Source organism: Rhinoderma darwinii, chromosome 2 (assembly GCF_050947455.1).
Source record: "Rhinoderma darwinii isolate aRhiDar2 chromosome 2, aRhiDar2.hap1, whole genome shotgun sequence".
Classification (NCBI taxonomy): Eukaryota; Metazoa; Chordata; class Amphibia; order Anura; family Rhinodermatidae; genus Rhinoderma; species Rhinoderma darwinii.
In genome coordinates this window covers 110,104,872-110,132,564 of record NC_134688.1, presented here as the reverse complement: position 1 = coordinate 110,132,564, position 27,693 = coordinate 110,104,872, and the positions used below count along the sequence as shown (strand labels likewise).

Below are 27,693 nucleotides of genomic sequence, written 5' to 3'. Positions count from 1 at the left end.
AGAATCTGGAGCATTACATTTGTGGGTTCGATTAAACTCTCAAAATGGCTAGAAAAAGAAAGCTTTCATGTGAAACTCGACAGTCTATTCTTGTTCTTAAAAATGAAGGCTATTCCATGCGAGAAATTGCCAAGAAACTGAAGATTTCCTACAACGGTGTGTACTACTCCCTTCAGAGGACAGCACACACAGGCTCTAACCAGAGTAGAAAGAGAAGTGGGAGGCCCCGCTGCACAACTGAGCAACAAGACAAGTACATTAGAGTCTCTAGTTTGAGAAATAGACGCCTCACAGGTCCTCAAGTGGCAGCTTCATTAAATAGTACCCGCAAAACACCAGTGTCGACATCTACAGTGAAGAGGCGACTCCGGGATGCTGGCCTTCAGGGCAGAGTGGCAAAGAAAAAGCCATATCTGAGACTGGCTAATAAAAGGAAAAGATTAATATGGGCAAAAGCACAGACATTGGACAGAGGAAGATTGGAAAAAAGTGTTATGGACAGACGAATCGAAGTTTGAGGTGTTTGGATCACACAGAAGAACATTTGAGAGACGCAGAACAACTGAAAAGATGCTGGAAAAGTGCCTGACGCCATCTGTCAAGCATGGTGGAGGTAATGTGATGGTCTGGGGTTGCTTTGGTGCTGGTAAAGTGGGAGATTTGTACAAGGTAAAAGGGATTTTGAATAAGGAAGGCTATCACTCCATTTTGCAACGCCATGCCATACCCTGTGGACAGCACTTGATTGGAGCCAATTTCATCCTACAACAGGACAATGACCCAAAGCACACCTCCAAATTATGCAAGAACTGTTTAGGGAAGAAGCAGGCAGCTGGAATTCTATCTGTAATGGAGTGGCCAGCGCAGTCACCAGATCTCAACCCCATAGAGCTGTTGTGGGAGCAGCTTGACCGTATGGTACGCAAGAAGTGCCCATCAAGCCAACCCAACTTGTGGGAGGAGCTTCTGGAAGCATGGGGTGAAATTTCTCCCGATTACCTCAGCAAATTAACAGCTAGAATGCCAAAGGTCTGCAATGCTGTAATTGCTGCAAATGGAGCATTCTTTGACGAAAGCAAAGTTTGGAGGAGAAAATTATTATTTCAAATAAAAATCATTATTTCTAACCTTGTCAATGTCTTGACTATATTTTCAAGTCATTTTGCAACTCATTTGATAAATATAAGTGTGAGTTTTCATGGAAAACACAATTTTCTGGGTGACCCCAAACTTTTGAACGGTAGTGTATATGCCCTCCCCCATATATGATATATTTATGAGACAATTTCTGATGATGTGGAGGGGGATATTGGTCGTTCTCCGTATTGGTATAGTACATTTGAATTCTTGTACTGAGCTAAAAAGGTAGAACCACAGATCTGGCTCAAACAAATGATAAATTGAACTTCAAGTACTTGGATGTTCAACCTAAATATGTAACAAGTAACAATACCAGAACTTACCGGATGCAGAAACATAATATTGTACAGGAGTCTACTAGCTCACAAACAGGTCACCTTGAGGATACATGAATATGTTGCAAAATTTGATGTGTAATATCCGAATCAAAACTACAGATAAACGCAGATAAAATCAGCTCCTGATATTGCGTTATTTTATGCTTTTTTTTTTAGAAGCGGCTTTTACATTTTGATATTTAATAAACTTGTCAGAAATTCTGCAACATGTAGATGAAATAACTTGAAAGCTCATTTACTTTGCTGGTACTGTATTATGCTGCGGATTTGCCACAGGAAAATTTGTGTGGCAAATCCGCATGTAATACGCAGCGTGCACACGTGGCCTCAGAGTCCTAAAAAAAACGCCAAAAGATCATTCAGAGCATAAAAGTTTTAATTTAACAAAATATTATACAAGACCATTTTAACCCCTCAAGCCCAAAGATCAACCTATACTGTAATTCTTTTATACGCACACATAGCCGTTCCTTCATTGTATTGCAGTTTGGAGTTAGACAACGCTTTTACTTAGAAGGGGTGGCTTCATCATAAAAAGCAGATCATCTAAAGAGGTTCACAGCCTATATGTATTTGTTTTCACAAAATAGGGTTAGTGCAGCAGAGATAGAGAAGGGTGTAGGTAAAGTCCTGCCAAGGCTGTGTGCCCCTTCTGTGCCCTCAGTTGAATAGCAATTTAAAAGACAACCTGAATAAAGAGACCGAAAGGATGTTAGAAACCACTGCCTGACAACCCCACTGAAAAAAAACCTGTAGTTGCCAAGCAGTGAATCCCTAGCAACCAGTCAGGACAAAGCTAAACTGACACTGTGCTGACCGCAAAGGAGGAGAAGCAGTTTAGCAGCATGCAGGTGGTTTCAAGTTGATGGCGAGGGCTGTGCAAACTTTTTCTTGCAGATAGGAAAGAGTAGAAAATGACTGATCAGCAGATACATGTATGTGGTTTCAACGGAAGAGAGAAGGATTTCCCCATAGCAACCAGATTCCTTCTTTAATTTTCAAACGTGCCTCTCAAAAATGAGATCTGCCATCTAATTGCTGCTATGGACAACTGCTCCACTTTATATTTGCACCAGTTTTGATAAATCTCACTCATTGCGTCCCGCTGCAATGTTTCAGGCATGGAATATACAGCTTAAATGTAAATCTACTTCTAATATATGTATTTTTTAACTGTTACAGTAGCACATAACATTATCCAGAGTCAGAAAATTTAACAGGTAACAGCAGCAAGTGGACAGGTCAACTATGTCTCAATATTAAAATTTCTTCTTAACTTTCTCATCCAACACAATCACTACAGTATGAGGATGAACCTCTGGGCTGAGAGTTATCACACTTGTACAATCAGAAAATAGAAAATATTCAGAAATAAAACAGATCCTGTTAAATTTTGATTGTCCTATAAACTGTTCCTGCAGAAATTTGCTATACAGTGGGATTGATATCTGAATGGCTATCCCAGGCGAAAAATTTAAAGAGTAGCCACAAACGTTATCCCTAATATTAAATACTGTTAGAAAGAAGCTTGGGGACGGCTTTCTTACTTGATTTGCCTGAGTAACGGAAGCAAAAGAAGATGATCTAAATAACACAAATTTAAAATAGTGACTGTCAAAATGATAGTTTAGAGATGACAAATCATGGCACACAAAGATGCCAAGCAAACACGTCATATTACGCGTAGAATAGGGCTTTTAAGTTAAGGGTTCTCAAGAAATCCTCAAGTTGCTGGAAGGACATTATAGATACTACAATACAATTCTATAGTTTATGATTTTCTGATAAAAGATCTTAAAAGGGTTTGTCTGAGATTAGAGAAAATAACCTTTTTTCCCCCACTGTTGTCTATGGGCTGTTTTAAAATGTAAGCAAAATAGGGTAGAGCTGCAATACCAGACACCTCCAATGATTAAGAGTGGCGATGTCAGTCTGACCGCTAGGAACCCACCACTCTCAAGAACAGAAGAATCCCTGTTTTCAGTAGACAGCTGGGCATGCATGCGGTTTCTCTCTATTCAAATGAATGGAAGTCACGAGAAACTTTGAGGAGTACTCGAACTTATGGGCTATGGAATACCCCATCTCAAGATCAGAGATCAGGGATCATCTGACTTATATTACCTCTAACGCCTTGTCTGAAAACCCCCTCAAGTGCTTTAGTCCCATTAAATCTATATGGTCATATTACTGTGACTACGAATGCAGTACACAAAACAATGCAATGTTTACATAGTAACAAGCAGAACAGAAAGACTATCGGCAAAGAAACTGAAAACAAATAGAGAAAATCGCAGCATGTCTGCCCCTGCATTAACTTCCGTGTAAAGAAAAAGAGAAAAAAATAAAAAAGTTTTGACTACTTTTCTTACATGGAGTTTGATGTCATTCACAACAATTTTTATAACATGACAAAAGGGTAACCAAAGCAAAACCATTGTAGCGTCCCCGTTTCTCTGTATGAAGTTCCAGTGCGGATGTACGATCTTACATTCTATTGGAGTCTATCCCCTCCCCCCCCAGAGACTGCATGCACGGCAAGGTCCTCCTCTCTCCAGAAAGAAGTCTACACCGGATATCTTTGGTATGATGAGTAGATGTTTCTTTTTATAAAAAAAACAAAAAACAAATAGTGATCTGTTAAAAGGTACTTGCCAGGGAAAGCTTCACTTATCCCCACTGCAATCGAAAAATTAAAAAAGATTTTTCTAGAATAAAAATGAAAGATGACATTTTCATTTGAATGGTATTTAAAGCCCTTGACAGCTCGGTTCCCGTCAGTGAACAGCAGTCTGACTTGAAACCACTAGAAACTAAATAGTTTAGAGAAAGTTGTGCATCGGATGTCTTTGCCCGCACATTTAGAGTTTGGATGGATGGAGGTTGCTCATCTTTGTACGGGCCGCCTCATTTTCTTCTTTCGCTTTGTCTTTGTTTCACTCTTGGATGTGGTGTTGGGTTTAGATGGAGCAGGGGGAGACTGAGCTCCGTGTGTTGGTGGCTGCTGGGGAGGAGTGAAGATGTTCCCATTCGGCATCTGACCAGGAGAACCTTGAAATATCCTGTTCAAGAGATTCTGCAAATCGGCAACAGAAGTTGGGTTGCTTTCTGATGGAGCTCTAGAGTGAAAGAGAAAAGGCTCATAAATGGGCAACGGTGTTCAAAATATGGAGACCCGCACTCATCAGCAAATTACCATCTACGCTTGTCTATGTGGTGAATGAAACGTCCCCGTATACACAATCCACAGAATTTTATAGGCGCTACAATTAAATTATCTTAATTTAGGTAGTAAAGCAAAGTTCGGATAATCCAGTTCTCTTAGTACCACATGGGTCCTCATTATCTGGGAGTACAAAAAGATCAGAAGCGTTGAGGTTAATACAAGATATTAAGAATGGTGTACATACTGACAAAGACTCACATTTATGAGGGCACATGCAGGTATCATCCGCAACATCAACCCTTTGAAGCCCAGAAAGAGTTCCCTTAAAACCCACTGCAAATAACGTTTTATGTTCAGTTAATATTATTTCTGGGGATAGCTGAGTCTGGCCATTTATCCTCCGCGAACGACCGACCATGTAATGCATGGACGGGCAAGGTCCCTAGAAACCACTGTTAAAGGAGGGACTGCCTGTATGGCATCCAGAACCCCCATAAGGGCATGTGGACAGGGGTTGTTTTTATGAGACCATGTTGTATCCATATTTACAAAGATGTGTTTGTTATTTATATATTTGTGTTGGCTGCGTCTGTTCGACCTAAATATGTTGGCGCTGTACAAATAAAGGCCGGCAGCATGTCTATGCGCTTTATGACAGATCATTAATGTCAGATGGATGCGGGTCCCACCTATCTCTAGGACTGGGCCCCTTAAACCCCGTTCTAGCTATTGTGTTCACGCTGCCTCCCGGCCACTTCCGGATTACATGGTCGGGAGTTACGGAAACAGCATGAGCTACGCTTTTTTTTTTTTGCAACGGCGTGTTTGAGGGTCTGATTCTAACTTCTAATAATTTAAATGCTGCGGTCACGATTGACCACGGCATTTAAGGTGTTAAATGGGCGGAATCAAAGTGGACTTCGATTCCGCCCGCTGAAGTGAGGTGTCGGCTGTGTATTTCAGTAATAGTACGTCGTATGTCGCCAAGGGGTTAAAAGGCTTAGGAAACATTTGCAGGTGTTTTGTGTTGATTAGCTGATTAGAGTGTCACACCAGGAGTCTACAATCTTCAACTTTTACCCAATATTCAAATTTTCTGAGAGACAACATTTTGGGTTTTCATTAACTGTTCGCCATAATCTTCAACATTAAAAGAAAAAACTGCTGGAAATAGATCACTCTGTGTAATGAATCTATATAATATATCGTTTCTCTTTTTGAATTGAATTACTGAAATAAATAAACTTTTTGATGATATTCTAATTCATTGAGAAGGACATGTATGTATGTATGTATGTATATATATATATATATATATATATATATATATATATATATATTACAAAAACCATAGAGCAAAGTAACGGCACCAGGACTTCAGAGTAGATGAGGCAGGGTGGATTTATTCACCTCAAGTGTGTGTATGTATGTATGTGTATATGTATGTGTGTATGTATGTATGTATGTGTGTATGTATATGTATGTGTGTATGTATATGTATGTGTGTATGTATATGTATGTGTGTATGTATATGTATGTGTGTATGTATATGTATGTGTGTATGTATATGTATGTGTGTATGTATATGTATGTGTGTATGTATATGTGTGTATGTATATGTGTGTATGTATATGTGTGTATGTATATATGTGTGTATATACACACTTAAAAACTTGTTTCATCTAATTAAAAATATAATAATTCAGTACCACTAGGGAACTTAAACATGAGATTGTTGGATCGCTTGTACAATACACTGCAATACTTATGTAGGGCTTAATAGGAGGAGCAAGATGGCAGACCTGGGGGCCTTTCATTAAGCCCCCAACTGCTATGGCAACCCATCAGCCCACTACGATCGCGTTGCAGGGGGGGTGATGAGATGACAGAAGGGCGGTGTTGTTTACGTGGCATCTAAGTGGTTAACCCCTTCCCGACATCCGCCATATATATATATATATATATATACGGCACACGCCGGGTGGGGAAATATGGGGCGGGCTCACGGGCTGAGCCCGCTTCATAGAGCGAGTGTGTTGGCTGTGTGTTACAGCCGACGCTTCCAGGTAACTAGCGGGATCCCTTTCGAGCGCGATCCCGCTGGTTTAACCCATTAAATGCCGCGGCCAATAGTGATCGCAGTATTTAAATGACTGAAAACATAGGAGCGACCCCGTGTAACGTCTCAACAGCCCCTGCGCGGTGAGATCGGGGGTGCCGTTGGTTGGCATGACAGCCTGGGCGCCTGATGAAGTCCCCCAGGTCCGCCATCTTTGTACTCCAGTAATACATTATTATTGCAGTATATCGTGCAAGCGATCTAATGATCGCTGGTTAAAGTCCCCTAAAGGGACAAGTAAAAAAAAAGTAAAAAAAACAGTAAAATAAAGTTTTTTTAACAAATAAAAAAAATAAAAAGTAAAAAAAAAAACCCTTTTCCCATTTTCCTTCAAGCACAATGTAAAAAAATAAAAAGCTAACATAACTGGTATCGACGCATCCATAAAAGTCTGAACTATTACAATAAATCATTATTTAGTCTGCACGGTGAATGCCGTAAAAAATTAAAGACATCAGAATTGCTGTTTTTTGGTCACTTCATCTCCCACAAAAAATGAAATAATAAGTGAACAAAACGTCTCACGTACTCCAAAATGGTACCAATATAAACTACAGCTCGCCCCCGCAAAAAATAAGCCCTCCTACCGCTAAATCGACGGAAAAATTAAAAAGTTATGGCTCTCAGAATGTGGTGACAAAATTAACATTTTATTTTTAACAATCAGTTTTTTCCTTCTAAAAGTAGTAAAACATAAAAGAAAACTATATAAATTTGGTGTCGCTGTAATTGTATTGACCCGCAGAATAACGTTAACATGCCGTTTTTACCGTACGGTGAACGCCGTAAAAACAAAACCACCCAAAAGATTGAGGAATCGCTGTTTTTTTCCTATTCCACCCCACATATATTTTTTTCTCGTTTCCCACTACATTATATGGTACAAAAAATGGTGCTGTGAAAATCTACAACTCGTCCCGCAAAAACAAGCCCTCATACGGCAATATTGATGGAAAAATAAAAAAAGTTATGGCTTTTGGAAGGTGGGGAGGAAAAATCAAAAGTGAAAATCTGAAAAATGGCTGCGGAGGGAAGGGGTTAAACGGCCATGATCCGAGTTTTCGCTTATCCCAGCCTGCCAAAGGATGGTGTCAGCTGTAATATACAGTTGACACTTGCTGTGTATAGAGCGGGCTCAGCTCCTGAGATAGCTCCATACACGAATGCAGACAGATTTCATACATGTATGGCGGATGTCGCCAAGGGGTTAAAAAAAATTATATAATAGATTTTTAAAAATACGTTATTAGGACTTCAATAAATTAATGTTTTAACTATTTAACTAGGGAAAAACAGCAATTAATGATTTCACTGTTTTTATTCACTGCTCCTCATAAACACTCAAAAATAAGCCAAACCTTTGTCGTCCTGTGCTTGTAGGATTCCTTGAGCCAAACGAAATGTGATATGGAACCCGGTGAGTGTCTGGTGAGATTCCCACACGTTGGCATCCCGCCCACTCTAAACAAGGAGAAAGAGAGTGATGTTAATAGCTGTCCTGTAATCAGCCTAAGAGAACTATTGATAGAGATATATATATATAGTTTCATTACCTGTTATATCAAATACTTTGCCCTGCATCATTGCAAAATAGGTGATCTTGAGTCCAAGCATACTTGATTCTGCCCAGAAGTCTCCCTCTTCAGCGGGGTGCATTTTTCCACATTCAGCACAATAGCGAGCATTGGCAGGATCCCGATCCATTTCAAATCTCCTGCATAAAAAAAGGGGAACCATGAAGTGGTATTTTATAGATTTCTAAATATTGGACTTATTAAGAGAAGTATAAAAGTAGGAAGTTCTATTCCAGGACAAGCCAGACGCTTACAGACAAGGAGCTTTTATCTATGCCCTGTCTTTGTGAGACAAATTCATATATAGTTTTCATATATAAAAAATGGCTTGGGACCCCCGTTATTGCAATTGGTGGGGCCCCCAGCGATCAGAAAAGGATTACCCACATCGTGGGTATGTGATAATTGTTAATTCTGGGAACATACCTTTAAAGGGCCAGAGCTTTTAATTTTCCTAATTCTATGTATTTGAGAAAGGTTTTATATTCTGGTCTCCTAATACTCAAAGAGGTTTCCCAAGCAATGGTAGGTACTCTTTAACCCCTTCACGACAGCCATACGGCTATATATGTTCCAACTGCCGATGCCCTGTGCAGTTGTCACGTATATAAACGTTGGCAGCCAGTAACGGGTTTTAATGTGTGCAGTGCTTCTTCAGTGTAAGCAGCTCTACACTTTCATGCCTGCCGGTACTTTGAGACGCCCGGAATACAACCCCCCCCTGTAGATAGCGCAAACCCGCCTGTAGATAGGGCATCTAAGCTCCCTCTAGGAGTGGAAACCCTGGCCAGAGTGTTACCGACCTTCTGACTGGGGATTCCGCTCCTAGAGGGAGGTTAAGTGGTGCCATCTACAGAGGATGGGGGGGGGGGGGTGGCACGATCTACATGGGCACTTTGGCACTATATGGGCACTACCTACAAGGGACACTGTGGTGCTACCTTCATGGGCACTATCTTTATAGGCACTGTGTGTGACACTATGTGGGCACTATCTACAGTGTGAACTGGGGCACTATCTACAGTGTGAACTGGGGCACTATCTACAATGGGCACTGTGGCACTATCTACAATGGGAACTGTGGCACTATCTACAATGGCCACTGTGGCACTATCTACAATGGCCACTGTGGCACTATCTACAATGGGAACTGTGGCAGTATTCACATGGGCTGTGTTTACACTGTGGTGTTTTTAGGGGGTTGGGACAAAAAAACCCTAACAAATAAAATTCATCCATTTTTTAAAGGCCATGAAAAACTGATGGCAAATGGCAGTTAAAATCTGTCAGACGGTCAGGAAACGGATTCAAATTTTGAGACCCATTAATGCAAAACAGCCGTGATAATCGGACAATTGATCCATTTTAAACTGCCTCTTATTTTGTTCACGGCGTGTGAATATAGCCTTTACTCTCTCCTCAGTGATCCCGGGTGACGGAGAGAAAAGACTAATTGTTAGAAGTATATATATATATATATATAGGTGTGTGTGTATACACACACACACACACACACAAACATACACACAATATAGATAAATATATACAAATCTATTACAAAAAAGTGTTATTTTTTTCTGATTTGTCTGTACATAATAAAAATGTAAAATATGGAATTAGTTGTGATATTCAAAGCAGTGGCAAAGATATCATTTAAAGAAGTGCATTTCAGAAAGGGAAAATTTGACCTGGACACAAGAGCATCAATGACAATTGTCATGAAAGGGTTAAGGAGCCTCTAACAAATTTACCTTTCTTACGATTTTACAGAATTTTTAGACACAAATACAGAGCAATGTGCATGGAGTGCTGAATGCAATAAAAAAATCATTATTAGAGCTGGGATTTGCTACACGCTCCAGGTTTACGTTTTGAACTTATTTCCAGCTAGTGCGAATGAAATTCAGCGTTTCTGTGAGAGTCCGCTCTGAGGGTATGTGCACACGCTTACTAAAAAACGTCTGAAAATACGGAGCTGTTTTCAAGGGAAAACAGCTCCTGATTTTCAAACGTTTAAGCAAACTCGCGTTTTTCTCTGCAATTTTTGAGCTGTTTTTCTATAGTCAATGAAAAACAGCTCCAAAAACGTACTTTTTTGCGGGCGTTTTAAAAAAAAACAAACGGCCACATAAATAAATGGCCCGTCGGAACAAAACGCCAGATTTCCCATTGAAATCAATGGCCAGATGTTTGGAGGCGTTCTGCTTCCGATTTTTCAGACTTTATGGACGAAAATAAGCCGCGTGCACATACCCCAACCGTAAATTGGATACTCGTCTTTTGACTGAATCGTACCTGTGCTTTCCCTGACACTTGCTGCACATCATGCTGTTCATCGCCTCTTTTAGATCGTCTTGCAGCTTGGCGAGAAATTCATTCATGGACTTGGCCAGCTCAGTTTCAGACATCCGCTTCCTTGAAAGAAACATAAGAAATAGATGTAGAGACCGAGAGAAACACTTTCATAGCCAGGTATCAGATTTAGTATCAGTGGAAATCTTTCCATTACCCTCATTATGTTTAGACCTGGCAAAACAGGCTCTTTACTCGCCCTACAGGAATACTAAGGCAATTGCATTAATTGACTAATAAGAAAGGTAAAAGGAGCATAAAGAGGGAACGCAACTTAATCCTTCTAAATGCCGTTATATTCACCTTGAAACGTATCTCATGTATTCACTGGCTGCCTCTTGATGAATTATAATTTTAATACCAACTAGTGCAATTGCTTCATATTAAAGGGGTATTCAAGCCACATGACCTATGTCTCCAAACTAGCAAAATCCTCCTTTTCCTCTATATACTCGTCATATGGATATTTAATTCCAGTGATGACACTCCCCAATGATACGCGCTGCCTCTTGTGAGGACGTGTCGTCATCCATACTGACCACACGTCACTTAGCAGCAGCAGCCCACAATGTTCTTCTGCAGTGACAGATCATCAATACGTGCAGGAAGTAATAGGTGGTGGCGTGAATCCGTAGCGCTGGAATGAAGAATCCATACAGTCTAAATACAACACAGTGTATTGAAAAGTTTTATGTTCTTTAATAGAGGTGGTCCCTGGTTCAGGACCCTTATCGATTAGCCAGAGTATAGAGCAGATACAGAGTATCCCACTCTATGGAGGACCCAGGACAAGCATGTATTACACAGACAGCCCATATGGGCATCACGTAATACTACCACTTTCTCGTGGTGGCGCTGCAGGGGATTTGAACACTTGCTGTTGGCTTCCCGCCATAGATTACCGCTGACTACTGGGAGTTTCAGCATCTGAACAACCTGTGATCAGCTCATCTTCAGGGGAACGATCTAACACAATGGGATTACAAAAAAACAGACAACTCATTTAATGTTCTGTAAATGATCTAAAGAAAGTACAGTCAAATCTGAAACTTTATATTTCAATCAGATGCTTTTTCACATTTCTGCAGTAATTGGATATACCTAAAGTAAATGGCCACTCTTGAAACACCTTTTTTAAAGGTGTATCTCCATCTTTGTATGTTCTGGTCTAGAGCTGGGCAATTATAGCCTAAATCAAAATCACAATTGATTGAACATGTAACCTCGATTACGATTATTTAGACCACACCCCTTTTTGCATGCCTTGCAGGTGAATTAATATTTATCCCATGAGCCCGCTGTATACTACTGTAGACCCACTGAGCCTGCTGTATACTACTGTAGACCCCCCTGAGCCTGCTGTATACTACTGTAGACCCCCTAAGCCTGCTGTATACTACTGTAGACCCACTGAGTCTGCTGTATACTATTAGTATACAGAAGGTTTAGAGCCGGGGGGGTATACATACAGCATATATATTCATATACAGCAGGCAGGCTCAGGGAGCATCTCAAAGTCAGGTTCTTCCAGACTAGTGTGTTCTTATTCTTCGAGGACCTTCTAACCAGCTTCTTTTCAGCATCACGTAAAGTATAGAAACATTAAAGAGTAGCAGAATTTATAAGAGAGGAATCACAGGCCTGTTTCACATACAGCGACTGTCGCCGGAGGAGGTCAGGCTGTGCTAGGTGCGCAATGTCAGCTGCCTCTCTGCTGCTGTCGCTGCTCATCACCCCTGGACGGTCCCCATGCTTTCTGCTTTCTTTTGTAAACAAAGCAGAAAGCATGGGGACCGTCCAGTGGTGGGGATGAGTAGCGACAGCAGCAGAGAGAAAGCTGACGGGACAAGGCAGAAAGGATGGGGACTTTCCTGGGGGGGGGGGACGGGGACTGAGCGGCGACGGCTGACCAAAACAAAGCGTTAGTGGACTAGCTTTAAATAGTGCGCTGCTCGTGTGGGGGTGGGGGACCACTCTTGGCTCAGGCAGGGCCCATCGGGTGATTTGGCGGGTCTGCTTGTGCCTGTATATCTGCCTGCAGCTGCTGTAACTGACTACTCTGGAGTAGTGTCGATGCCGTCACATAAAGCCTGATTTGCCATTGGCTATCCCAAACGTCAGTAACTGTATGCTATCCAATCCGAATCTCTGACATGTTAATCACATATCAGCGATTCTTTTTTTAAATCAAGTAACTTTTTATTAACACAAACAATTTTTACATATCAGCGATTGTAATTGGATAGCATACAGTTACTGACGGCAGTGGCTGGGCTGCATGTAATAACCGAACAAAACGAAATGCGCAAGATGACGTCGGTTATCTGCGCTGAATTTCGGTTATTTTTCGATTAATTGCCCAGCCCTATTCTAGACTATTGCTATGATATGCCACTATATTTTCATCAATGGGTGTCTGACCTCATGGAATCCCACGATCCCAAAAACGAATGGAGAGATGTCCCTTTTGTAGTTCTCCTGCACAGCACGCTCCCACCCACCTGCTGTGCAGGGGACTGCAATACAGCTCCATTCAAGTGATTGGAGCTTTGTTTTATTGTTCCCTGCACAGCAGGTGTCCGTGAGCGTCGCTGTACAGGGAAAAATAAGTGGAGGAGCCACAGCGATTAATACATACATACATCACTTTTATTCTGAAGACTGTTGTTGTCCCAGCCGTCAGATCCCCACCAATTAGGAAGTGATAACATATCCTAGTGATATGCCAGATCTTCCTATAGTGGCAGAACCCCTTTAAATTGTATGGGTCAGCACAGATACATTTCACAATATCTTTATAGAGTTCAGAGTATCCTAATTGAGAGTTCCAAATCCCCCCTGCTTCCCTTTAAAGAGACTCTGTCACCACATTATAAGTGCCCTATCTCCTACATAAGGATATCGGCGCTGTAATGTAGGTGACAGTAATGCTTTTTATTTAAAAAACGATCTGTTTTCACCACTTTATTAGCGATTTTAGATTTATGCTAATGAGTTGCTTAATGCCAAAGTGGGCGTGTTTTTACTTTAGACCAAGTGGGCGTTGTACAGAGGAGCGTATGACGCTGACCAATCCGCCTCATGCACTCCTCTCCATTCATTTAGACAGCGCATAGGGATCCTTTTAGATCGCTATGTGCTGTCTTATACTAACACATTAACGATACTGAAGTGTTTAGACAGTGAATAGACATTACACGGGATGTCTATTCACAATCCCTGCACTTCGTTACTGTTTCTGTGGTAGTTACAGCAGAGCAAGGGTAATCTCGTTGTAACCTGTCATCTACAGCGTAATCTCGCGAGATTACGCTTGCTCTGCTGTAACTACCACAGAAACAGTAACGGTATTGTTAATGTGTTAGTATAAGACAGCACATAGTGATCTAAAAGGATCCCTATGCGCTGAGTAAATGAATGGAGAGGAGTGCATGATGCTGATTGGTCAGCGTCATACACCCCTCTGTACAACGCCCACTTGGTCTAAAGTAAAAACACGCCCACTTGGGCATTAAGCAGCTCATTAGCATAAATCTAAAATCGCTAATAAAGTGGTGAAAACAGATTGTTTTAGGAAATAAAAAGCACTGCTGTCACCTACATTATAGCGCCCATCTCCTTATGTACGAGATAGGGCACTTATAATGTGGTGACAGAGTCTCTTTAAATAGTTGTAGAGTTAAATGATAACATTGTGGCGGTCTGCAGCCACCACTAGTGGGCACAGAATTGTGCTCAATAATAAATCTGTATGCAGTAAACTCCAAAGGTCGTCCCAGTAGCAGGAAAACAAACTTTACAAACATATATAATTAAATGAATCAGCAGAAAAAACTGGACCTAAAAACAGAATAGGAGAAATATATGAAAAGCTTTACATCAGTTTCCTGGCGTAAAAAATATGTAATTTTGGATCACGCCGTAGTGCCGCTAAAATTTGCGACTTTTTACTTTTTCAGCCACTTTCCGAAAGTCTTGAGAAAAGTGGCGGGACTTATTTATCATTTAAGCTGGAAAACTGGCATAAATTATAGAAGAAACTTGTGCCAGCTCCTAACTGGCATAGATTGAGGTCTGGAGGGCGTAGCAAGTTAGAGGCCCATGCCGGACCTCTACCTTGCCCCGTCCCCCCAGATTTGACTACCCCCTCCTACAACATTTTGATAGACATCTAATGCAACCCCATGCCCTGCGGGTCTAAGATTTTTCTGTAGGTTACATGACCCAATTATTCCTTATAGAGGTTAGCCAGGTGTAGGGTAGATGTCACCAGAAAAAACATTTACATCAAAGTCATTATGTGCTAATGAGTCTTGGCCTCCCAGTGGAAGCATGGGTAGCCATAATCTTTTCACATCCTTGTTTTATCGCTGTTCACTTACAGTTCATACTCTTTTCTCTTATCCGGGTTACTGACCGTATCCCACGCAGCACGTAAAACCTTAAAAGCTTCTTCCGCACGAGGGTGATTGTTCTTGTCTGGGTGAACCTATCACAAAAGAAAAAACGCAACATCCGATGATACACCAAAGACCACAGTAAAGGATATTTCAAGCTAGTAGATCACCTACACTACAAGAATTCCAAAACCAGAATCCATGAGATGACTAAAATGAACACATTTTTTTAGAGTGCTGTCAACGAAGGGTAGGGCTCCCTCAACCAGTTACTGCAGCCTGATCGCTAGAATTGATCCTGAAGCATCAACAGGGGGCCAAAATAAGTTAACAACTAGAGATGCCCCACCACACAATGCAATGTTACGTTACAATGCAGGCTCTAATACTTCGATTAAAGGGAGACTCTGATCTAGATAAACCAATAAGTCACATGACCAGATCAGGTTTCGCAGGTGGTTACTCTTGGCTCACCGCAATTAAATGGAGTGGGAAGCCGGTGAGTGACTACACCGGCTGTGCTCACGCTCCATTGACCTAAGATTGTGCTGTTAGAGAGATTTATAGATTTTTGTTTCTTCACAAGCATCAGCATAATCTCAGACTACCGCTCCCCCAGATTGCCGCTAGAGGAAAACTATAATCTGAAAGGCAAAGTGACAATCCGACTGGAAGGTTGGTGTAAAGGGAAGGGAGCATGTCACTAGGTTTGGAGCCACCTGTCGTTGAAACCTGCTGTTTAGACAATAGTTAGTCAAATAACTTACTGAGTAACAAGTTACTGAGAAGAGACTGGTGGCCGACTCAAGCACAAATAAAGCTGAGGACACCATCGGTTTAGACCTTTGGACGGTTTAGACCTGGACAGGTTTGGAATACTGAACCACAGCTGATAACCACATGCTGGTAGCTTATAGTGGCTCCAAACCTAACGCCAGGCTCCCTTTAATATAAAACATCCACTAGAAAAACTGCACAACAGGGCTGGACAAACATCAGGAGCCAATGCATCAAAAAAATTTCTGCTGACCCCTAGCGTGATCTACATGGCTCCTAAAGTCTACAGTAATTTGTTTATTCCTGCTGTACGAGATCAACTGAGCATCATGTGTAACTGTACTGATAGAAAACACCGGGGCACTACCTTTCCCAGATTATGTATGGTTAGCTCCCTTGGAGTTAAAGGCAAACTGGTTACAGAGACCTCGATGTGAAAGTCCTCAGGTGGTGCTCTGCAATTTATAAAGCACGGACCATTCGTATATAGCAAATAACAAAACTGCAGCCCTCACCAATGTAGCAAAACTCTTCTTTTATTAAGGTCGTGACATGTGGAGTGTTCGCCTACAGCCGTTTCACACGTGGTCACGCTTCGCCAAGGCGGTAAGTGCCGCGGTTATCTTATTCGTTATAGGTCAACTGAGCATCAAATGTCCTCTTTATGCCCGCTAATCCTTTCCGACTTTCTATTGCTAATTCTGCACATCACGGGCACATACATTTACCAACACACTAACTGCTGAAATATTTTTGCAAAGATGCCCAAAGCCAGAGAGCCGGCTGATAGCAGTTACTACTGATCCATCTGCGATGGGGACACTCCTGTATCGAAGTTTATCTCCGTATTCATCTTGCTCACTCTACATCCGCCCGACACTTTTTACATCTAGTAGAGCGGGCTAAGACAGAACACAGCGTCATATTAAATATAAGGTTATTTGAAATGAAGAAGCCTTTATGTACAGTGCCATGACAGGTAATCTTTCATTTCAGCTCCGTACAATCAATGTTCACAGTCTGATCAAATTATTGAAGCATGAAAACAAACAAAATGTCTAGGTTCACACTGGTCTTTTTTTTGGTCAAAATACGTGACAGTAAAAGTAAATGGACCGATCCTTTGTCGGATGCCATTAATTTCTATGGCAAACAAACCAAACTGATGCAAAAATGTAGTTTGCATTAGTTCAGACAAGATCCAAAAGACAAAACAAATGACATCTTCTAGATCCTCGAAATAGAACTGGATCAAAACAAATTGAAAAAAAACCAAAACAATGCAAAATTGTAATGCTATAGAGGCCGTACAGCAAAAAAAAAACAAACTGCTAGTTTGAACCCAGATTAAAAAGGGTATTCCCATTATAAGAAGTTATGGCATAACACTAGGATAAGCCATCTCGTCACAATTGGTGGTCATTTCTTGGACCCCCGACGATCATTATTTCCATACAACACAGGTAAATACTCACCAAAACAGCTAACTGCCGGTACGCTTTTTTAAGCTCTACATCACTAGCGTCCATCTCTACTCCCAACACTTGAAATGGATTTAAATCCTCCTCTGGAATATCAGCCATATTCAGCAATCTTTCCAGTTCATGTCTGGGCTGGAAGCGGCCTCCTGTACTAGGTGTTCCCGCGGAGGCCCACGTAGGTTCTTTTTGTGTAGTTAACTTGGACGGCCATAATTTCCTTGTCCATCTGCTGAGCAGACTGACTAAACGTTTACAGGTCCTGTTTTGTGTTACTAAGGCCCAGATTGTATGTAATCTAGTAGAAACCCTGGATCTCCAATTGCTATCTTCTCCAATTCTGTCCACTGTTTTCTTAATATACTGCCAACAGTAAAAAAGTCGAGCGCAGCGCACTGAAAGCATAAGCAGCAGGAAGAGCAGAGCAAACAACATCTTAAGAACACGTAAAATCCATGATCCACAATAGCAAACTAGGACCCAAAAATCCTTAGCGCGGTGTCTTACCCATATTCCAAAGGCCAATAACTGAATTTTTAAACTGCCTAAGTCGTGAGCAGGTATCCAAACCCGGATATACAAGAGCATGCCAAGCGACTCCACACGTTCACCAATCAACAGCACCAAATAGATAAGCACCTGAATACAATAATTGGAAAACTGAAGCAATGGCTGAGGAACTAGGGATCTCAGCTGGTGTCTCCCATCACCATGACTTTTCTTGCGGCCTAGTTTGTGCTTGCCGCTGGGAGCTTGTCGTCCATCCTTTTTGGACTCGTCCCTCAAATTATTCCGGGTTTTTCCTCTACGACCTCTTCTACTACCTATTGATTTGCTAGAATCATCCTCTGCTGGTCTCCCAGAAAATTCATCTTCACCTACTTCCTCATCCAATGACTGCTGCTGGTAGCAAGAAAAATGGTGGTAGTCCTGGCTACAGTTACGATTGCCAATATCAGAGTATGTACCACCAACTGATCCAGTACTATCGCGAATACACCCAGAACTAGAGTTGACGACTCGTGGAGATTCTTCAAAACCGGCAGTTTCTTTTTGCGGCTTTGAGCCTTCAGGAAATTCAGGTTTAATATTGTATCCAGATGCTTCGTCAGAGAGAAATTCTTTAGTCCACACCTCTCCAGTCACTTCAGACTGTTGTGGAGCTTTGTCAGACTCATGGAAGCAACTGTGCTTAGGCTTAACAAACTGATGGTTCGTGAACACACCCGATACCGTATCCGGTGACCCTTTACCATTGTGTTCAACTTCATTTCTTACATTTCCACAAGCAGAAATGCCACAATTGTTTCCTGGTCTGGAAAGATGTGCGCCATTCCTTTCATGAGAGTTATTGCAATAAGGATGCACTGGGGTGGCAAGTCCACCGCCCTCTGTACTTATTTGTCTCTCCATCTTCTTCTGTCCCACCAATGGGGCACAATAGATGCTAGGTTACTGCGTTCATTGTTCTCCCTTTATCCTGCATGACAAACTAGAATCAAACAAACAGAGACATCATCAGAAAGTTATTTCAATAAGTAAAACAATCCTTTAAACCAGTTTTAGTAGCCAGATTAATAAGGCATCACTAAACAACCGGAAAAGTTAGGCGCGAGCAAAAAAATTTTAGGCTTATTAGTCACCTGAAATTTGCCCAAACCTGGCCTAGTCGATGCAAACAATTTAAATCAGGAGTTAGTCACCAAAGACACTCAGACTTCAAGGATCTTTCAATGAGGCAAATGATCGGGCGAACAAGCGCACTTTCAAACGATCGCTCCTGATCATTGACCCTTGTAAAGATGCTCATCGATCAGCTGACAAATGAGCAAACACTGGTTTGTCAGCTGACTGTATCTTTTATGTGGGAATGAAAATATTAGATTATAATAAAACTGCATGTGACTGAACGATCATTTGGTCACATAGAGTACCAATGACTGCCCCATGTAAATTGTGCGAAACGACATGCAATACTTCACTGTGCTAACCCGCACTCCTCCAGTCCTGATGCTTTTTTTGGGTTTTATGGACAGCCTTGCAGACCTCTGGATGTATTTCAGGAATAGAGGGAAGGCCGTGTACACGTCTACAGATCACATCGGAAACCCGTTGCTGTTGGTTATGTGACGGATTGTATGACGGAGCAGAATAATGGAAATAACCAACGCAGATGTGAACATAGGATAAATTTAATTTTTAGGCTAAGACATATGTGAAAATTTAACATTAAATCGCAATAAATTCGTGCTTTATTTACTCTTCACTAACTGCGTAACTTTGTTCACATGGAATATGTTTGAGGTAGAAAAACATGAGGCTGATTTTAAGAGAAAACAGCCTCTAAGTCCAGGCGTTCTGGAGCAGATTTACAAAGCAGTTTTGAGTTTTGCAAGTGTTTTTGAAGCGCAATTTGAGGTGTATTTTCGAAGCGTTTTTGTAGTGTCGATGGAAAAATCAGAGTGCAAAACGCATTAAAAGGGTTTTCCACCTTCTGACAACTGATGACCTATCCACCGGATAGGTCATCAGTACATGATCTGTGGGGGTCTGACAGCCGGGGCCCGCACAGATCAGCACTTAGCTCTGGCCACGGAATAGCAACTGAGCTGCAGTACTGCAGCCCTGCTCCTATTCAAGTGAATAGGAGCAGTTCTGCAGCACGGACACAGCTATGTACGGAGCCAATTGCTTCCAGGCTCAGTACAAAGAATTATGTGCAATAACATCCGAGGCCTGCAGGCCACCGAAGCAGCTTATCGGTGCAGGGTCCGGGTGTCGGACCCGCACCGATGACATATTCATGACCTCTCGGTGGATAGGTCATCAGTTGCCAGAAGGTGGACAACCCCTTTAAAAGACACGTCACTTCTTTTTCTGTGAGGCACTTTTTTAATTCAGCAACGTAAAAATACACCCCATATGAACTATACAATGTGTTTCATACTGAAACCACTGGGAAGCCGTATCCAGGAGTATTTCAAATGTAATTTAGAGCGTAATACAAGCATTTTACGCTCCAAAATGTTACTGAAAATGTACCACGTGAACATATCCTTATAGATTAGGATATGCTGAGACACCAAGTCTCTGTCGCCAAACGTATTATCCTAAGGCCGGATTTACACGAGCGTGTGCGTTTTGCGCTCGCAAAAAATGTGGCGTTTTGCGCGCGCAAAAGGTACAGAACAGCTCCGTGTGTCAGCAGCGTATGATGCGCAGCTGCGTCAATGAGGCGTGTAATGGCAAGAGGGCATGTAACATCGCTGTGACACTGTCCAATCAGCTACAGACAGTGCCACAGAAAGAGCTGGAGAGGAGAGCGTGTGCACGCCCAGCTTGGAGCGGTTCCTGCATGCGCCCTCACTCTTCAGCTCTTGGCAGACAAGTACAAGACTGTGTGATCTCTCGCAAAAGAGATCATACAGTCTTGTCCTTGTCTGCCGACAGCTGAAGAGTGAGAGCGTGCGTGCTCGTGCATGGCTCCGAGCTGCGCGTGCACACACCCTCCTCTCTCCAGCTTACTGTGGCACTGTCTGTAGCTGATTGGACAGTGTCACAGCGATGTTACACGGCCCCTTGCCATTACACACTCCATTGAGAGTTCAGGGGGTTATATAAATATTGGGCGCCCCATCTAACGGCACCGATATCTAAATAACGAAGGAGGGTAGGGAAAAATTTTTTAAAGTGCCCCAGGGTTTGTGCAGCCCTCCCCATTACATGCTGCACACGGATGGGCAGGTGAAAGGTTCTCTTTAAAACCTTATCCAAAAACTGCATGTGCTTTTTCCGCAAGAAGGTGAATTTTTTATGCGTTTGCTTTTTTTACCGCATCGAAAAACGCACCATATCACATAGTGAAAGTGCAAGAGTTTTCTGGAAGCATTTTTAGTGCCGTTTTAACCGCATCTCAACGTCTGAATATACGGTTATACTTTATTTCTGATCAAAACCTTTACACGATGAGCAACACGGTTAAAAGTCAAATCCTCTATACGTTTTTTTCTATTACCGAACAGTATTCTCCCATATACATATTACATTGTAGCCTTTATTGACTTACAGGGAGAATTATGGTTCCCTAAGGCCCCATGCACACGAACATGCTTTTGCGGCCGCAATTCCCCCGAAAATCCACGGGAGAATTGCGGCCCCATTCATTTCTATGGGGCCATGCACACGACCGTAGTTTTTACAGTCTGTGAATGGCCCGGGAGCCCGCACCGCAGAAAGAACGGACATGTCTTATTACGGCCGTCTTCTGCGGTCCAGGCTCATTGAAAATAATGGCCGCGTCCATGTGCCCGCGATTTGCAGGCGGCTTGCGGCTGACATTCTGCTGCCGGCCGACCCGAAAATCACAGCCGTGCACATGGCTACGGTAGTGTGCATGAGGCCTAACAGATTTGATGATGAGAAAAACGTTCACTTTCAATTATACAGAGGCGTAGCTAGGTTCTCCAGCACCCGGGCAAAGATTCAGTTTGGCGCCCCCCCCCCCCCAACCTCTTTCCCGACATCTCCTTCCACCTCGCAATAGATGGATGCAAATCAGCAGCACAGGATAACTTCTTTTTGTCCTTCCACCTCGCCGTGTTTGTTTTCTCTACCAATCGACGTGTCATTTCTTTTCCACATTTATTTTTATGTAACGCGAGCATAAAAACATTTGTACATTTTACAAGCAATATGGTTCTATACACAACACCAGAACCAAGCTCATTACATATATACAGCCCCAGAACCAAGCTCATTACACATATACAGCACCAGCACAAATACAGCTCAATTTAGTGCAACCCCTTCCATATAGGTATGTACAGCGTAAAACTACAGCTCCCAGCATGGCCCGAACAATGATAAGGATATGCTGGGAGTTGCCGTTTCACGAAAAATAAATCCTATCATAATCAAACCACCCATCATCTCGCTGCAGATCATACAGTGACTACAGTGCTGATTAGAGGCAGAATAAACATTTACATTAAGTGACTCACCGGTGACGTCTCAGATTCTAGTTCTTTTTCTCCATCCGGTCCAGACCTCTATGATGACTTCTCCCGGTCACAGACCATTTCTGCAGTTTGCCGCTCAGATGTCTTCAGCTTCTCACTTTTCCAACATTTCTGCACCTATAAATAAAGATAAAGTTATCATTATAACACACACTACACCCCTAAATATAATAGCGCCATACACTGCACCTCTAATTATAATAGCACCATACACTGTGTCCCACACACACACACTGTGCCCCCTGTAGATAGTGCCTCTATATAGCCCACCCCTATATATAGTGTCCCACAAATAACTCCCCCTATAGTGCTCTACAGATAGCCCACTCCTGTAGATAGCCCCCTGTAGATATAGCCCACCCCTGTATATAGTGCTCCACAGATAGCCCACCCCTGTATATAGCCCCCATGTAGATATAGCCCATCCCTATAGATATAGCCTACCCCTGTATATAGTGCTCCACAGATAGCCCAACGCTGTAGATATAGCCCACCCCTGTATATAGTGCTCCACATATAGTCCACTCCTGTATATAGTGTTACACAGATAGCCCACCCCTGTACATAGTCCACTCCTGTATATAGTGTTCCACTAGATAGTCCACCCCTGTATATAGTGCTTCAGATAGCCCACCCCTGTATATACTATATACAGGGGTGGGCTATCTGTGGAGCACTATATACAGGGGTGGACTATATGTACAGGGGGGCTATATACAGGGGTGGGCTTTCTGTGGAGAACTATAGGGGGAGCTATTTGTGGGATACTATATACAGGGGTGGGCTATATCTACAGGGGGACTATATACAGGGGTGGGCTATATCTACAGGGGTGGGATATACACTATATAGCCCCCCCTGTAGCTATAGCCCACCCCTGTATATGGTGCTCCATAGATAGCCCATCCCAGTATATAGCCCCCTGTAGATAGACACCTCCCGTAGATAAAGCCCCCCCCCCGTGTAGACAAAGTCCCCCCTCCGTAGATAAAGCCCCCCCCCCCCCCGTGTAGACAAAGTCGTCCCCCCGTAGATAATGACACACTTTTATTCCAATTAAAAAAAAATATTCAAACTCACCTTAATCCTGCTCCCACGCCGTCCGGCAGCCATGGAGACCTGCTCTCTTCTGCGCAGGTCTCCTGGGGGTTGAACGCAGCGTCTATGAAAGGCGCTGATTGGGCAGGATGACTTTCCCTGTCAATCAGCGCCTTTCATTGATGGAAGCTGGTACAAAAAGGTACCAGTAGCTTCACTCGTGGAAAGGCGCTGAATGGCCGGGCACGGTACAATTATAGTGCCGAAGGAGGTGGCGCTGGCGCCCCCCTCTAAGTTGTGCCCGGGGCACGTGCCACGCCTGCCCCCCCTAGCTACGCCCCTGACTTATATCTACTCATAACCTTATAGTCGGGACTTTCTATCTATGTAGCTTTCCTAATATAAACAATAAATAGTAACAAACTGGGATGTCTGTTCATACACAGTCAGGTCCAGAAGTATATTGGCAGTGACAATTTTCAGCATTTAGCCTCTGTACACACTGCAATGGATATGAAAGCAAGAAATGAAGATGTGAGTGAAGTGGAGGCTTTCAGCTTTAATTCAAGGTGTTCAATAAAAATATTGTATTAACAATTTAGGAATTGCAGCCATTTTTTACATCATCTCTCCATTTTCACAGGCTCAAAAGTAATTGGATAATCAAACAAAGTTTATAGATATAAGGATTATTGCTAATACTTGGGTGTAGTCAATGACTGCCTGAAGTCTAGAACCCATGGACATCAACAAATGCTGAGTTTCCTCCCTTGAGTTGTTTTTCCAGGACTTTACTGCCACCACCTTCAGTTACTGCTTGTTTGTGGGTCTTTCTGCCTTCAGTTTGTGAAGAGTATGCCCAAACTGGTTGAGGTCAGGTGGGTGATTTGACCATTGAAGAATACTCCATTGCCTTAAGAAGCTCTTGGGTTTCTTTTGCTGTATGTTTTGGGTCATTATCCCTCTGTACTATGAAGCGCTGCCCTGTCAGTTTTACAGCAGTTGACTGAATCGGAGCAGAAAGTCTCTATACACTTCAGAAATCATCCTGCCACTTCTATCTGCAGTCACATCATCAATAAACACCAGTGACCCAGTTTTATTGGCAGCCATACATGCCCATGCTATAACATCCATCATGTTTGACAGATGATGTGATATGCTTCAGATCATGAACCCTTCCTTTCCTTCTCCGTACTGTTCTCTTCCCATCATTCTGGTTTCATCTGTTCACAGAATCTTGTTCTAGATCTGGGCAACTTTTTTAGATGTTTTCTAGCAAAGTCTAATCTGCCCTCTGTGTTCTTGTGTTACCAGTGGTTTGCATCTTGAGATAAACCATCTGTATTTACATCCATGAAGGCGTCTATTCAGTGCAGAGTGTGACACTGATACGTCCACCTCCTCGAGAGTTTCTTCTCTTGGCTAGATGTTGTGAAGGTTTTTTTTTATCTTCACCAAGGAGAGAATTCTACGATCATCTACTTTAGTTGACTTCCATGGTCCTCCAGGACTTTTGGTGTTGTGGAGCTCGCCAGCGCATTCCTTCTTTTTAAGAACGTACCAAAATGTTGAATTGGCCACTCCTAAAGTTTCTGCTCTCTCTCTCTTATAGGTTTAGTTTTTAGTCTAATGATGGCCTCCTCTACTCGCATTAACACCTCTCCTAATTTAGGCCACATATTTAGAGTTCCAATGAACAGATGCCACTTGGCATCATCTCCGGACCTTTTATCTCCTTCCTCATGAAATAAGAGGCCACAACCGGCCATGAAACGGCTTTTCAGTCAATTATACAATTACTTTTGGGCCTGAAGGAACTATGTAAAAAATGGATGTAATTCCTAAACAGTTAATACAGTTTTGTTGTTAAATCCCGTGAATTAAAGCTGAAAGTCTCCTATTCACTCACACCTTCATTGCTTTATGTTATATCCATCGTAGTGTGTACAGAGGCAACATTGTGTCACTGTCCAAATACTTCTGGATCCAACTGTATATGCAGCAAACTGCTCAACACATCTTAGGCTGGATTCACACGAGCATGTTACGTCTGTAATGGACGGAACGTATTTCGGCCACTAATCCCGGACCGAACACACTGCAGGGAGCCGGGCTCCTAGCATCAGTTATGTACGACGCTAGGAGTCCCTGCCTCTCCGTAGAACTACTGTCCCGTACTGAAAACATGATTACAGTACGGGACAGTTGTCCTGCAGTGAGGCTGGGACTCTCCATTACGGACGTAATGTGCTCCTGTGAATCCAGCCTAAATCCGGAGTTTCATTGTAAAGCCCGACCCCACTCAATACCGGACAGCTCACATTTGACTGTCATTAACCACAACATTGCATTCCCGGTGTCATATTTATAGCAGGAAGCTGAGATCTAGGGAGTTGTTTGCCGGGCAATATTGTCTTTGAGGTAAAAATGTTTTCACCAGTTGACTTCTTCAGGGCACAAACACAATAGTAGCTTTGCAGAGCTAAGAAGTCAATATGGATCTTTTGCAGAGCTGACATTTTTTAAGTCAGGAAAATAAAAGTCACCAGAGACTCCCATTCCCACATCACCGGCGGGCACATCGGCAGCTCTGAGAACTTCACAGAACACCTCATATGACATTCCTGGACCTCTGTAAATGAGACTTGGGAAGAGTGGGATATCGGGGTTATTGCAGACCCAGAATTTAAGAAACATCAGGGCAGATTTAGGCCTTATTCACACCGTGCTCAAAAAACGACGTGTAAACGTGTTAAAAACACTAGCGGTTTTGCAAAGTCCGTTTTGAAGTCAATGAAAAGCTTAAAGCAAGCATAAAACGCAGCAAAAACACATCAAATACACGCCATGTGAACAAAGCCTTACTAATACGGTCTTAAATTCAAACAGATTAGAGGCAAATTTATCACAGTGGCTCTTGCTGGATGACCACGTAAACCGGTCCCACCAAACACATAGACCAGCGTTTGCAATGGTATGACTATACATGTGTGAATTTAGCCTTACACGCCATCCATATCATCGCACAGTGATGACGATAGGAAGTGACGGGGCTCCTAGCGACCACTAGCCCGGGAACAGTACTGGAGTTTAAGGATATATTATAATAGTTATGTTGTGTTTTCTGAATTGTGAGAAATACGTCAAACTACAGATACCATGGGATCTGGCACTTTTTTTTGCTCTTATGACGGGGTCAGAAAAACAGAAATCTTGACAGTAGTGTGAACGTAGCATCACCTGCACTAAGGGCTCACTCAGACGAGCGGGTATCCCATCCACGTGACGGCCGTCCACCTCGGATGTGAAAAACTGCAGTTTTTCACATCCAAGGTTAGCTACGTTCGTCTGAATGTAGCCCAAGACAAACTAAACAGCCTCTGGTTGCTACGGGCAACAAGGACTCTTTTTGGCTGAAGCAGTTTGACATATTTTGGGAGATTTATCGATTTATTAGGAAAAGCAAAAAACTGACTGATTGCTATGGATGTCGCCTCCTATAGGCTAAGCTGTGGCCCCTATGAAGTGATCTGGGGCACTATAGTACTTTACAAGTGTGGAGATGAGATACAGCCATAGGGATTGATGTACATATTCCACCCCTATGGATCAGCATCACATCCCCTGCAGTCACTATCCCACATCAGGGGCTCAACTCCATGTGTAGAGCTGGACTCATTTACTAAAAATACATATATAGCCCCCTCCCCCTCTTGTAGTACAGGAGAGTATACTTGTATATACAGTCATGACTGATATGTACACAAATAAATCAGTAATGTGTCCTCGGACTCATACACCCCACAGCCCCAGCAATTTTATCACCAGCCATGCTTTCTTGCTGACTACGTAAGCTCCTATGGGTTACGGTAACGCTATATGTCACGTAGACGCGGGAGTCAGGCCGGTGTATATTCTATACGGTGCCTGGATGGGCGGGTCACCCGGATAATAAGCACAGAACACCCTTACCCAGCCAGGCGACTCCGGAGTTAGGGCGGGTGTAATTTCCCCTACTGGCTGCACTCGTCACCGACAACAGCTAGCCCGTTCCACCGGGTCGCTCCGAGCTGCTGCTGAGAGCAAACACACTCTGCCTAACATCACTTCCGGGACTGACGTGAGTAAAACGTCAGCGTAAGAATAACGTCATCACGTCTCACGGACTTCTGCTCCGTGGGGATGCAGACCGGCTGCCTCTGACGACTGATATATGTGAGGTGCCTTTCCTATGCTGAAAGATGAAGCGCAAATCCCGAAGTAGCAGTTAGTCCCATGTTACACTAGGCCTTG

General features: G+C 42.7%; 1 protein-coding gene across 2 annotated transcripts; it reads right to left on the bottom strand.

Moving 5' to 3' along the window:
* Positions 1–1,833: 1,833 nt before the first annotated feature.
* On the bottom strand, positions 1,834–27,693 carry DNAJC14 (DnaJ heat shock protein family (Hsp40) member C14). 2 transcript variants are annotated; one of them, XM_075852104.1, is made up of 8 exons: positions 27,373–27,693; positions 22,342–22,476; positions 17,339–18,833; positions 15,072–15,178; positions 10,633–10,752; positions 8,317–8,477; positions 8,122–8,224; positions 1,834–4,597 (listed from the first exon to the last, which is right to left on the bottom strand). In XM_075852104.1, the coding sequence occupies exons 3-8, from the start codon at positions 18,752–18,754 to the stop codon at positions 4,366–4,368; spliced, it is 2,139 nt and encodes a 712-aa protein (XP_075708219.1). In that variant the 5' UTR covers positions 18,755–18,833; positions 22,342–22,476; positions 27,373–27,693; the 3' UTR covers positions 1,834–4,365. The 2 variants fall into 2 exon arrangements, with proteins under 2 accessions (XP_075708219.1, XP_075708218.1); XM_075852103.1 differs by lacking the exon at positions 22,342–22,476.

Coding starts and splice junctions, on each gene's coding strand:
- DNAJC14 (XM_075852104.1), bottom strand. CDS start 18,754: ATGGAGAGACAAATAAGTACAGAGGGCGGTGGACTTGCCACCCCAGTG. Junction 15,179..17,338: donor ACCGGCAGTTAGCTGTTTTG/GTGAGTATTTAC, acceptor CTTTTGTGATAG/GTTCACCCAGACAAGAACAA. Junction 8,478..10,632: donor AAGTGTCAGGGAAAGCACAG/GTACGATTCAGT, acceptor TTTTTTATGCAG/GAGATTTGAAATGGATCGGG.